General features: G+C 41.9%; 1 protein-coding gene across 1 annotated transcript; it reads left to right on the top strand.

Moving 5' to 3' along the window:
* Positions 1–749: 749 nt before the first annotated feature.
* LOC131687078 (xaa-Pro aminopeptidase ApepP-like) lies at positions 750–10,840 on the top strand. The gene is made up of 6 exons (XM_058971123.1): positions 750–915; positions 1,017–1,247; positions 8,731–8,866; positions 8,927–9,335; positions 9,400–9,495; positions 9,567–10,840. The coding sequence occupies exons 2-6, from the start codon at positions 1,168–1,170 to the stop codon at positions 10,790–10,792; spliced, it is 1,947 nt and encodes a 648-aa protein (XP_058827106.1). The 5' UTR covers positions 750–915; positions 1,017–1,167; the 3' UTR covers positions 10,793–10,840.
* The last annotated feature ends 1,646 nt before the right edge of the window (positions 10,841–12,486 follow it).

Raw genomic sequence — 12,486 nt, 5'->3', positions numbered from 1 at the left:
AATGGTTTGACCGGGATATACTGACTCTGTTCAGGATTCAGAATCAACTTCCGAATATTTTGACCGGGTACTGTAGCTAGCTGTCACTTCACTTGAAATTTCAATCAGATAGCGGATTGCAAAAGTACCAGATCATATAGTGTGGGTGAAGCTGTCATATTTCCCGGATAACGTATGGGCGATTGAGCAGCTTCGTAGATACGTAGTTTTGTGAACTGGTCAGTTTGTAAAAATACATAAAATTTGTTTTTTTTTTTAGTTTGAAAATTGGAAAACAATATACGAGTTTTAAAAACAATAGGAAACCCATTATCGAGACGCACTAACGATTTTTAATTCAAAGATGTTTTCAATTATCCAACTAAAACCGGCAGAAAGACAACATGCCCGAAGCAACTACGAAAGACGGTTACAACGCGAAAGAGTGGGTACAAAGAATACGAATATTTCGTGATAAACTGTAATTGAAGAAGAAAGAAACTACACAGTGCGTCACAAGACAGCATAGCAAAAACAGGTCAGTAGGGGCGATAACTATCGCCATCAGTGACACCCCCTATTCTATTGACCATCCACTTCTTTGAATCGTCACTGGTTGGACTCCCATTGTGCACAGGCAACCATTGAGGCCAGCAGTGGTTGTAGTAAAATCAAAGATATTCGCCGTTTGCTTATACTACTACGTAGTAGAGCTTTGGCATTCATTCCAAGCATCCTCTACATACGTACATTCTTCTTCTCAAATCTATACAAATCGGGGGTGGTTGGGCGATCAATTCCCAACCCAGTGTTGGACGCGTTGTTTCTGTTTCACACTTCAGTTACTGTTCGGACGGAGCTACGGTCAGTCGGTCAGAAGTAGTCAATCTATCGGTCAGAGCTAGTAGCGTATTTGTTTTGTGTTTTACAAAGCCGGTATGTGATTTATGGTTCACACTATTATTTTTTTCGCCACCAAACAACAAGGATCGTTAACAGAGCTTTTACGTGTATCACGCGTGTGTCCTATCTGACAGAGGCGACTCGTAGCGTTGATTTTTGTGGCATTTGTCATCCCAGAGGTGAATGAGTTCCGTATTCCCCGAGCAGCAGCAGCTGGCGAACGGTGGAAAGTCGGTGACTTTCGGAGTGGTACAGATTTGACCTTCGACCGGTGGCGGCGGTGGCATGAAGAACTCCAAGAAGTACATCATCGGGCTATCGGCCCTGCTCATCATTCTGGTCGGCTGCGGACTGGCCGTTGGCAGGTTTGTTTTGGTTTGCGATGCGATATACTGGTACAAAGGTACCTACCAAATCAGACTCATATAGGTAAATTAGATTCATAAACGAAGAAATGGAATAATAACGGGCGAATTAGATTTGTGCCCTTGCTGCGGTCTGTGTGCGAGTTACAGCGTTTGGTGAACGTGAGTGGATTGCAGAGAGTGCGATACAATTGAACTGATGCAAATTGGACTCGATTAAGTCATGCGTGACTTACAGCCGGCTACTTGGTGGCCAATCGTTTGGGGGCCAAAGAAAAGAAACTAGGCCGGAGTTATTTGTCAAAACTTAGTCTAGGTCGGGCGAATAATATCCACTCGACGTCGTACTTTTGTCTGAGTTAGGAAAAGTTTTTTAAGCTCAGTTTGTATACATTAAATGCATGATTGAAGGTAAAATTCTTGACACTTTCTATTTCCGCCCCCATAAGAACTTATACAGTAGTATCCGGTACTTTTTTCCCAATCTTTACCCATTTCCTATTCACTATTCATGACATTCGCATTATTTGCATTCTCCTTGATTTTTCATGCTTCATACCATATTCCGACACGCTCTTGAAATAGTGACATTATTAAGCTAATCCGTGAGTTTTCATTATGTTTCTCAAAACATTGGAGACATTTCGATTCGTAAATTTCCCTGTGTATTCACTTCGTTTTTCACAGCTGCAGATCTTTGGTGAAATTAGCTTAAACCTTTCCCACCATCTTCTTCAAGTTTACCTCCCATTTCTTAGTAGTCCGTAGGATCGTAGCACTAGATCTGGAATTGTGCTGTACACTTTGAATTGGCAGCGAATTTGCTTTGATTTGAGAGGTTGAATTTTTGGTAGAGTGGAGTAGAGCTCCGAATTCTCCATTGACGCGTATTTTTACCGCTATGAAACACATCACTTCAAAATTGACAAGATGTAAAAAAGAGAAACTGTGCGAAATCAGTTCATTTATTTTCATAAAAAAAAATCGCTTTTCAACGCACCAGAATACCTAGTTTAAAAGTTAAGAGATGGTGAAGAAATCGACCCTTTTATAAACAGAGACTCACTACTTCACTATACACTATAAAATTTGAAGATATTTCTTTCGTCTATAATTTAAGCTCAATCTAATGGAGGATAAAATTTATTCGCTATATATTAAGATAAAAACAGGCAAATAGTTGATTGCGGGACGTAGTAGGTGTTAGCTCTAACGATTCTCCAATGGCCCATTTCAGAATGACCCAGCGGTACATTCCAAGCTGATTTTCCCGTCAGCAAGCCTTTCTCAACTATAACACGACTATCAAATTTATATCGGTATTATTATCAAATTTTCGTTTCCTTATTTTATTTTTTGATCGGATCCAATAATATTGAATTTACTTTTGTCCGTGAAAATGCCAAGTCATTATTAATATGCAGTGCCAGGAATTTCATGCGTTTCTAGAACCGCAGTTCTGGCTGGAGCCAGCAAGACTGGACTTACCGGGTTGTGTTAACATAACACCAGACAGGGTTGCCACCTCTGGAGAGGTTATGACCCGGAGATTTTCACTGACGTGGGGGTGGTGGATTTTTAGTGAAAATGGATAGAAATTGGAATCAAAGTGATTGCTCGACATTTTAGAGCACTTTAATCACTTTTTATTGCCTATTGAGCAAAAAAGAGACAAATATGTACTCTTTCATTCCTTCTGTAAGGTGTCATGGATTTTAGCACTAGTGATAACAAAATTACCAAAATTATCTCACAATCACCATAGAGTGCTATGTTTTTGCCAAGCTTAGCGCTCACCTCTCTTCCATGGCGTTAAAATAAAGCTGTAAATTTTTCACATTTTAGAACAGTTTTGTAGGCTTAATCAGGTGTAATATTTCTCTTCCCTGACTAAGTGCCAAGAATACAAAAGCACCAGCTGTTCTCGCTGTGGAGAATAAATCTAACAAGCATTGCATAGGAGGCAGAGCAGTGGCATCACATGGGTACTATATAGTGTCGGTTATTCCACCAGAGGTCCCAACAAAGGGGCAACATTGGTCAACAGGTAAGAGTCGCTGCAGGAGTAGCAACAACACCAGAAGAAGTGGTTGGTGTTGACCTACCAAAGTAGCAATTGGAACTTGCTGAAAGTTTGAGACTTTCCACAAATGCAATACAACAAAATTTCTTATTGGATATGTTCGAAAAATAATGGTTAGCCTATTTCAATTGATTATGCAACATATCGCTGCTCATTTGCACAATAGGTCTGACATAAACCTCGTTGTAACGAGATTTGTAGCACCAGAATCGGTTGTGAAACTAATCAGGAACATTTCTAAGTTTTAGAACCAGTCAAACAAATTGCAAAAAATGATACATGTTTTGTGGGAGTTTCTCTTTATTTCTAACAGTTGAGCAACTGATCAGAGACAGAGACATGTTGCACCAGCAGTTCAACTAGTTGCACTTATGTTCATATCCTACAAGGACAGTTCTTGTGTTTGCTAGTGCAACTTGTTTCCGCAACTTAATGCCAACCCAATTCTTGGGTTTTTGTTTTAACTTGTGCAATTTGCTTTTGAAACCCAATGTCACAGTGTAGAGCCATTTTGAATAAAAACAAACAAAAGCAAATTGAAATAATTTTGGACTAACGTCTCGTTAATTTCAAGTAATAACCAAAGAACCTACATCAACATTGGTCAAAAATGAGTCTACTAATATTTTGGTTGATTTCTTAATTAATATTGACGAAAAATCAGATTTTTTTTAGAAAATCGCAATATACTAATTAAAAAGCAATTTCAGAATGGAGAATGAGAATTTGAGAGGTAGAATTAAATGTTACATAGTAAAAATACAGTTCGTTGTAACTTTCTTGGCTACAAACTCATTTAAACCACAGAGAACAGACATCCATGATCGAACAAAAATATTTAAAAAACGTTTGTAAAAATTTGAATTAATATACGATAAATACTAGCGCCGCCACACCAACCTATCCCAACTATCCGTCAAATCCATTCCGCAACCAGTTCGAAATCCTGAATGGATTCAGTATGGAATCTTGCTCAAAGAAAACAACCGATTCCGTCTCTATCGGTTGATTCATTTGAGCTGGAATTCATGTTGGAAGTACGAACCGATTCCGGACTAGTTTGACTGGGTAGAGGAATAACCGCTGTCAATTCTGTCGAACTCAGCCACAAAAAAACTTCCCGACAGTAGCGCACCTGGTTTGGATATCCCAACTACCTTCGAAACCGTTAGAGATTTTACACAAGTTGAATGCTGAAGATGGTCGTCTGTTCTCTGTGTTTAAACGATCAATTGTTTTCCTTTTGGAATCAAACAGATGATAAATATTTTCCTCTAAGAATACAGGACAGGGTTAATCGGGCAAAGTAAATCTGAACCAAAATAATAGTAAACTTAAACATTTTAACCCTAGAACGTTGCACTTGTGTTTTCCACACTAGAACGGTGCACTGGGGTACAAATGTAACCCACGCAATTTTCGCGGGTAAAAATGCAAACAAAAGAAATGTATAACACATCATTTTCTTCGTTTCTTAATTGCGAAAACAGCCATGTAAGTGAAAGTATGGAATTCATTGAACCAATGGTACATAAATTGGTTTGAACAAAAGAAAAAGAGAACAAATCGCGGGTTTGACTTTTTCACAAAAATTACTATAACTTTGTGAATTTTTAACCGATTTGAAAGAAATCAAATGATTCTAAAATTGTCTTGAAATTGTATAAAATGGAATTTCAATTTTTTTGAAAAAGTGCAATTATTTTGAAGAGTGAAAGTTTAGAAATCGTGTTTTGGAAAATACCACGTAATAGGGTGGAAATTGAAATGAAAAAATATTTCCGACCAGTAATACATTGGTAACACGCAACGTTACTATTACAGCAGTTATTGTGCGCAAATTATACTTGCGAGCTATTGCTTTGTAAAACTATAAAAATCAGCAAAGTTGAGAACGATTATTTGTTCCGCTTGAAATTTCAAAATTATATTAAATAAATGATTAAATACGATTATATAATACTAATGGTTACTTGCGTAGTAAAACAACCAGTATTTAAACTGGTGTTGTCACGAATCACATTTTCATTGACAGCACGAAACCTGATGAAACACTAAAGGCAACCGTACACGCCAACTTGACACCTGCTTCCACGAAGGCTATAAGCAAACTAGCTATACCATCTTTTCCTACCCTTACTAGGAACTCTAAATTAAATTATGGTTAGGATCCCTGGTAAATAAATACCGAATTCTGGTTTTCACACGGCTTAAAAGAAGGCGTGGGGAACATTTGTACCCCAGTGTAACATTCTAGCACAGAGAACAGACGTCCATCTTCAGCATTCAACTTGTGTAAAAATCTCTAACGGTTTCGAAGGTAGTTGGGATATCTAAACCAGGTGCGCTACTGTCATCATGTTTGTTGTGGCTGTGTTCGACAGAATTGACAGCGGTTATTCCTCTACCCAGTCAAACTAGTCCGGAACCGGTTCGGACTGCCAGTATAAATTCTAGGTCAAATGCACCAACCGATAGTCGGAATCGGTTGTTTTCTTTGAGCAAGATTCCATACTGAATCCACAGAGAACAGACATCCATGATCGGACAAAAATATTTAAAAACGTGTGTAAACATTTGAATTAATATACGATAAACACTAGCGCCGCCACACTAACCTATCCCAACTATCCGTCAACGCCATTCTGGAACCGGTTCGAAATCCTGAATGGATTCCGTATGGATTCTTGCTCAAAGAAAACAACCGATTCCGACTCTATCGGTTGATGCATTTGAGCTGGAATTCATGCTGGAAGTCCGAACCGGTTCCGGACTAGTTTGACTGGGTAGAGGAATAACCGCTGTCAATTCTGTCGAACTCAGCCACAACAAACATGATGACAGTAGCGCACCTGGTTTAGATATCCCAACTACCTTCGAAACCATTAGAGATTTTACACAAGTTGAATGCTGAAGATGGACGTCTGTTTTCTGTGCTGAATCCATTCAGGATTTTGAACCGGTTCCGGAATGGATTTGACGGATAGTTGGGATAAGTTGGTTTGGCGGCGCTAGTGTTTATCGTATATTAATTCAAATGTTTACAAACGTTTTTTAAATATTTTTGTTCAATCTTGGATGTCTGTTCTCTGTGCCGAAACTGATTGAGTCGAAGTCCATTCAGAATTTCGAACCGGTTCTTGTATGAATTTAACTGGTTCAGTAGGTTCAGTCGGAGAATGAGCCGGAATGTTGGCAGTAAAGCTCAGCCGGAAATGGACCGGAATTTCGGCTGGTTCCAGTTAGTACTCCGGCTCCAGTGACACAACCGATTCTAACTAGAATCGGTTGTGTCACTGTAGCCGGAGTACTAACGGAACCAGCCGAAATTCCGGCTGAACATTACTGGGTAAACAAAGTCAGTATGGATTCCAGCTTTTATGCAATAACTTCCGATACCGATTGAATGGGAATCGGTTCCTGTATTTGTTCTTGTATTTGAGTTGGAAATTTCAGTTCAAATGACATTCCGAGTCGGAAACGGTTGTCATCGGAGACGGAGTTCTGGCAGAATTCTTCCATTTTCTGGCTGAATTACCAGAGCACCCGGTCAAATTTATACTGAAAGGGATTCAGAATCCTGAATGGATTCCAGTTGAAATGCAACAACAGATTTTAGCTCAATTGTCTATGGAATTGGTTGTTGCATTTTAGCTGGATTCCGAACCGGTTTTGTTTGACTGGGAACCAATTTCGCCTCAATTTGTTCCCGCTTTGAAGAAAATCAGGCAACCAGCAAAAATCCGTCAGGATTCTAAAAGATTTCAAAACTTTCAAAATGGCGCTTACACAATTCAACTATACTCCTGTCAGTTTTGGCCTCCTCAATCACCAAATTTTCTGGCAGAGACCGTTCTGCCAGATTTTTGTCAGTCTTGGTTTAGTAGCCCTGTAAGATTTCTACGCGCATCCTGTCGGGATGGCTGAACTAGAGCGAACTCGGTTTCGCTCGCGTTTTCGGGCAAATTCTGGCAGGAACCGAGTAAAACCCTGGGCCCTGACTGGGTACCGTGGCAAGCAGACAGTTAGCAAAAGTTGAGCAAAGCGAAATTGCTTCTGGCAGTTTCTGTCAGCATTTTGCGCGATTTGTGCGGGAATTCTGGCAAAGAATTCGCTCAAATGCAACAACCATTTCTGACAGAAGCGGTATAACTAACCGATGCTGCTCAATGTTAGCCATAATCCAGCCAGGAATGTAGTGCTAGGATTTCTGTACGTTACCTGTCACATCTTTGTCAAATGTTTTGCTCGATTCGTGCTAAATTCTACCAGGTACGAATTGTCAGGATCTTTGCACTGTTTATTTGCGAGTTATGCCACGGTTTTGCTCGGTTCCTGCACAATTTGCCAGAAAACGCGAGCGAAACCGAGTTCGCTCTAGTTCAGCTAACCCGACAGAATGCGCGCAGAGATCCGACAGGGCTGCCAAACCAAGACTGACAGAAATCTAGCAGAGCAGTCTGCCAGAAAATTTGGTGACTGGGTTAGAGTCGACAAACTGGCAGAGTTGATCCCAAGAAATTTTGCCAGGCATTTTATTTTGCTGCCAGCTACCTTGAGGGAATTCTGCTAGGTACGTCCCAGTGGGTTTGCCCGTCGCAAATCCGCCCAATTGAACCCATTCCGGAACCGGTACGGATTTCTGCATGGAGTCAGTATGGATTCCAACTAAAATGTAACAAACGATTTCGACTAAATCTAAAAATAAGCTGACTCCATTCAGAAATTCCAAATGATTTGACCGGGCGGTAAAAGTTATCATTCTACCAGATTCCAGTCATGCTGATTTTATAAAAAAAAAAACAAAGTATCGCTCCTTCACGCAGCACAAAATAAAATTAGCCATTAACATTGATAACCAATAAGTCCTCATCGTATTCGACTGAAAACAATTCAAAATTAGCCCTTGGCTATATCACAGAGAATCTCTGTGGCTATATATTTCAGCTTCCATTCGAACGGTTTTCCCTGACGCTAATTCGCCCACTTGAAATTTTACAATGGTCGTAAAAATTGTCGAACACAAAACGAAACGACGACAGATAGCCGTGAGTATTGGTGCGATTGAGCTGGTCGTAAATTTCAGCCATCAACCAGTACTCGAATTCTGCGGGAGCTTTTTACTCGGTATTAACTGATAAGGGTATGGGGACAATATTGTATTCTCGTTGCAGCACAAAACAGTCGGTACCGACGTAACGAAGTGAAATAAACAATGTCTATTTGGGATTAGCGTCGTCTGGGAGGAATGGGTCATTTTATCTTGATATTCCGTTGAATGACGTACTCTAAATTGATTAGTTTGAGAGAATTATGAGCTCTGGATGAATTTGATAGATTGATCTTAGTAATCGAATCGAAACCCTAATTTAATCTCCCATCTCAATAATCCAATCGCAGAGCCCTGAATGGCGATGACAATTACGAGTACGATGAGACTCCCAAAACCGTAGAACAAATCCTGTCGGATGTCCGCAGCCTAATGGAGGACAATTCTGTCGCAGCGTACATTGTACCCTCGGTCGATGCCCACAGTGTAAGACTTCACTCTTCTCCTCCTACAAACCAAACCTAATTAATAAAACTACTCCCACAGAGTGAATACGTTTCAGCACACGATCGTCGTCTTCAGTACGTGACCAATTTTACTGGTTCCGCCGGCACGGCCATCATTGCACTTCAGGCCGCCGCTCTGTGGACGGATTCGCGCTACCATTTGCAGGCGGAGAATCAGCTGGATTCGGATCACTGGACGCTAATGAGGGAGGGTCTGGCGGATGTCCCAACACGGGACGATTGGCTGCTGAAGAATCTTCCTGCGGGGTCCCAAGTCGGAACGGACCCCTTTCTTATCACGCCCACGGAGTTTGATCGTCTGTCACGGGTTTTGAGTGCCGGTGGCCTGCGGTTGGTGACACTCGAGCGCAATCTGGTGGACAGTGTGTGGAACAACCGGCCGCCGCAGATCAACGAACCACTGATCCCGCTGGATATTAAATATTCGGGTGAGTAGTTCTTGCAACCTTTAAATGGCAATCGTGTTCTACAAATCAATTTTTTTTGTTTCAGGAAAACGAGCCTCTGAGAAAATCGCGGATCTCCGCGATGAATTAACGGAAAAGAAAGCGTCAGCGATTGTAATCAACGGTCTGGATGAAATCGCTTGTATGTAAGATTGCTTCTGAAATCCCACGGAAGTCAACGTTCAAACCTACTCTCACGTCTATAATCAACAGGGTTGTTCAATCTGCGCGGATCGGACATCCGCAACACTCCCGTGTTCTTCGCATATGCCATAGTCTCCAACGATCAGATCCTACTGTTCACCAACCCGGAACGAATAAACGAAACCATTCGAGCACACTTCCGTTCGGAAGGTATCACGGTGACGGTTAGAGAATACGACGATATCCTTGCCGAAATAAAAGAACTTGTGGAAGAACACGGAAAATTGATTATTGCCACCTCCTGCAGTCACGCGTTTTACGCGCAAATTCCAGCTGATCAGCGGATTCAACTCTACAGTCTAGTGGCGACTAAGCGAGCCGTGAAAAATTCCGTGGAAGCGGAAGGGATGCGAAGGGCACATATCAGAGATGGTGCAGCTGTCGTTCGATACCTCCATTGGTTGGAAGAGAACGTCGACTCTGGCAACGTAACCGAACTGTCCGGGGCGAGTAAGCTGCGCGAATTTCGCAGTGTTCAACAAAACTTTGTCAGCCTGAGCTTCACGGCAATCAGTGCCTTCGGGTCCAACGCAGCCATCGTTCATTACAGTCCAACGGAGGAAACGGACACTCTGATAACACGAGACAATATCTACCTCATCGATTCCGGCGGACAGTATTGGGATGGGACCACCGATGTTACCCGGTCGGTTCATATGGGTGAACCAACCGCTTTCCAAAGGGAAGCCTTCACCAGAGTGCTGAAAGGTTTTCTGAGCCTCGGTTCGACTGTCTTCCCCCCGAAAACTTCGGGAACGTTCTTCGATGCTATGGCGCGGCGGGCACTGTGGGACGTAGGTTTGGATTATGGGCACGGAACCGGTCACGGGATAGGATCCTTTTTGGGAGTTCACGAGTACCCGCCTTCAATCGTTTCCAGTACGGTATCGCCGGGAAATGTGGGTCTACAGGAGAACATGTTTTCTTCCAACGAACCCGGTTACTACGAACCGGATGAGTTCGGGATCCGCTTGGAAGATATCGTGCAGGTGGTGAAGGCAGATGTTCGGTTTGACTTTGCCGGTCGGGGTGCGTTGACATTCTACGCGAACACGGTTGTTCCGCTGCAGACCAAACTGATGGATGTGTCGTTGATGACGGAACACGAGGTAGAACTGGTGAACCGGTATCACGAGAGGGTTCTGAAGGAGGTTGGTCCGTTGCTGTTGGAACAGGAGGCTAACGAGGCTTACATATGGTTGGCCAAACAGACGCAGGCTATTAGGAAGGTGTAGTAGATGGGGGAGTGAATAAAGTGGTTGATTTGTTGTAGTATCGTAGTTCATTGTTTTCGAACGTCCGCGCATTTCAAAAAAAATTGTGTATGTTGACATATTCGAATTTATATTGAAGAGGTTCAGTATACAGTAGCAACGTTTAAGAAAAGGACAACTATTTGTTAGCAGAGGAAAACCTTCCATCCAAGTTACTTCTAGTTTTTCGCTAGTTTCGATGCTGCCATCACAGAGAACAGACATCCATGATCGAACAAAAATATTAAAAAAAAACGTGTGTAAACATTTGAATTAATATACGATAAACACTAGCGCCGCCACACCAACCTATCTCAACTATCCGTCAAATCCATTCCGGAACCGGTTCGAAATCCTGAATGGATTCAATATGGAATCTTGCTCAAAGAAAACAACCGATTCCGACTCTATCGGTTGATGCATTTGAGCTGGAATTCATGCTGGAAGTCCGAACCGGTTCCGGACTAGTTTGACTGGGTAGAGTAATAACCGCTGTCAATTCTGTCGAACTCAGCCACAAAAAAACATGACGGCAGTAGCGCACCTGGTTTGGATATCCCAACTACCTTCGAAACCGTTAGAGATTTTACATAAGTTGAATGCTGTAGATGGGCGTCTGTTCTCTGTGGTAGAAGTATTAGCCTAGTCCAAGGCCAAGGCTTAATTAAGAATCACAACCGAGACGATACAGTGGCATTCTGACCTACTACACTACAAGTGTGGCACTAGCCATCACCAATGGTACAACTGGATATTTGATGTCACGTATATATGTGCCCCTTTAGGCCCAACATCAGTAACATCAATAGAAGGAGCAAGGCGCTACTCTATAATGGCAATTTATTGTCGAAGCTTTTAACTCGCTTCAGCACATACGATCTCTACAGTCCATTATTTTAAAATTGCTCTGCCAGGACCATTATTGCCAAACTAATAGCCCAATTATATATAAGAGCAAGTTACATTTTTTATCACAGCCCTAGCAGGACATTCTTCCAACATCCTCACTAGAACAATTTTGGAAACACTGGTTCCTATGGGCGAACAGCACTTATAGCAAAAGTGGTTCAAGTGCTACGACTGATGGCTGGCAGAACTCAGAAGGATGAGAATGTGAACACTGCTAGTACCAGTTTATGCTAGAAACGAAGAACCATAATCAGAAGGAGGAATTTCATTACCAATGCAAATTATAGTTTAACCGAACTAAGGATGATGCAGCACTAGCTGCGGATGTAGATCAATTTCTGTCCACAACGAAAGCAGAAGCGGAACGCACACCTTCAACACTGTACCTGTTCTGCGGAAGGTTCCTGCTGGTGTGCATATTTGAATAAGAAATTTCCAGTGTACGCAGAGTTCCAATCTAAATTAAAATGAGCCAATTAAACCAACATTTACCGTAGGAAATTTAATCATCATACTTGAGTGAAGATTGACAAACAATTACTGACCTGACCTATGCCAACGCGTAGGAGAAAAATAAACACAACCGTACAAAAGTCAATATGCTGCCAGTTTTACATTCTCGACGACGGGGGTCGGAATGTTCCGCTCCGCTGAATCATCAATCGCAAAAGCTGACATCACCTTCTTTACACTGCGGTGGAAACCATCACTGACTCGCCTATACTCGGTCGTCACCAAACGAGCATCGTAAAATTATAACAAGCTGC

The sequence above is a fragment of the Topomyia yanbarensis genome, chromosome 1, assembly GCF_030247195.1.
Source record: "Topomyia yanbarensis strain Yona2022 chromosome 1, ASM3024719v1, whole genome shotgun sequence".
Taxonomy (NCBI): Eukaryota; Metazoa; Arthropoda; class Insecta; order Diptera; family Culicidae; genus Topomyia; species Topomyia yanbarensis.
The sequence above is the reverse complement of the archived record's forward strand: the minus strand, read 5'-3'. Positions and strand labels throughout refer to the sequence as shown.

Excerpts from the sequence above, each read along its gene's own strand:
- LOC131687078 (XM_058971123.1), top strand. The coding sequence starts at position 1,168 with ATGAAGAACTCCAAGAAGTACATCATCGGGCTATCGGCCCTGCTCATC. Across the intron at positions 1,248-8,730 it reads TGCGGACTGGCCGTTGGCAG|AGCCCTGAATGGCGATGACA; the intron begins GTTTGTTTTGGT and ends ATCCAATCGCAG. Across the intron at positions 8,867-8,926 it reads CCTCGGTCGATGCCCACAGT|AGTGAATACGTTTCAGCACA; the intron begins GTAAGACTTCAC and ends CTACTCCCACAG.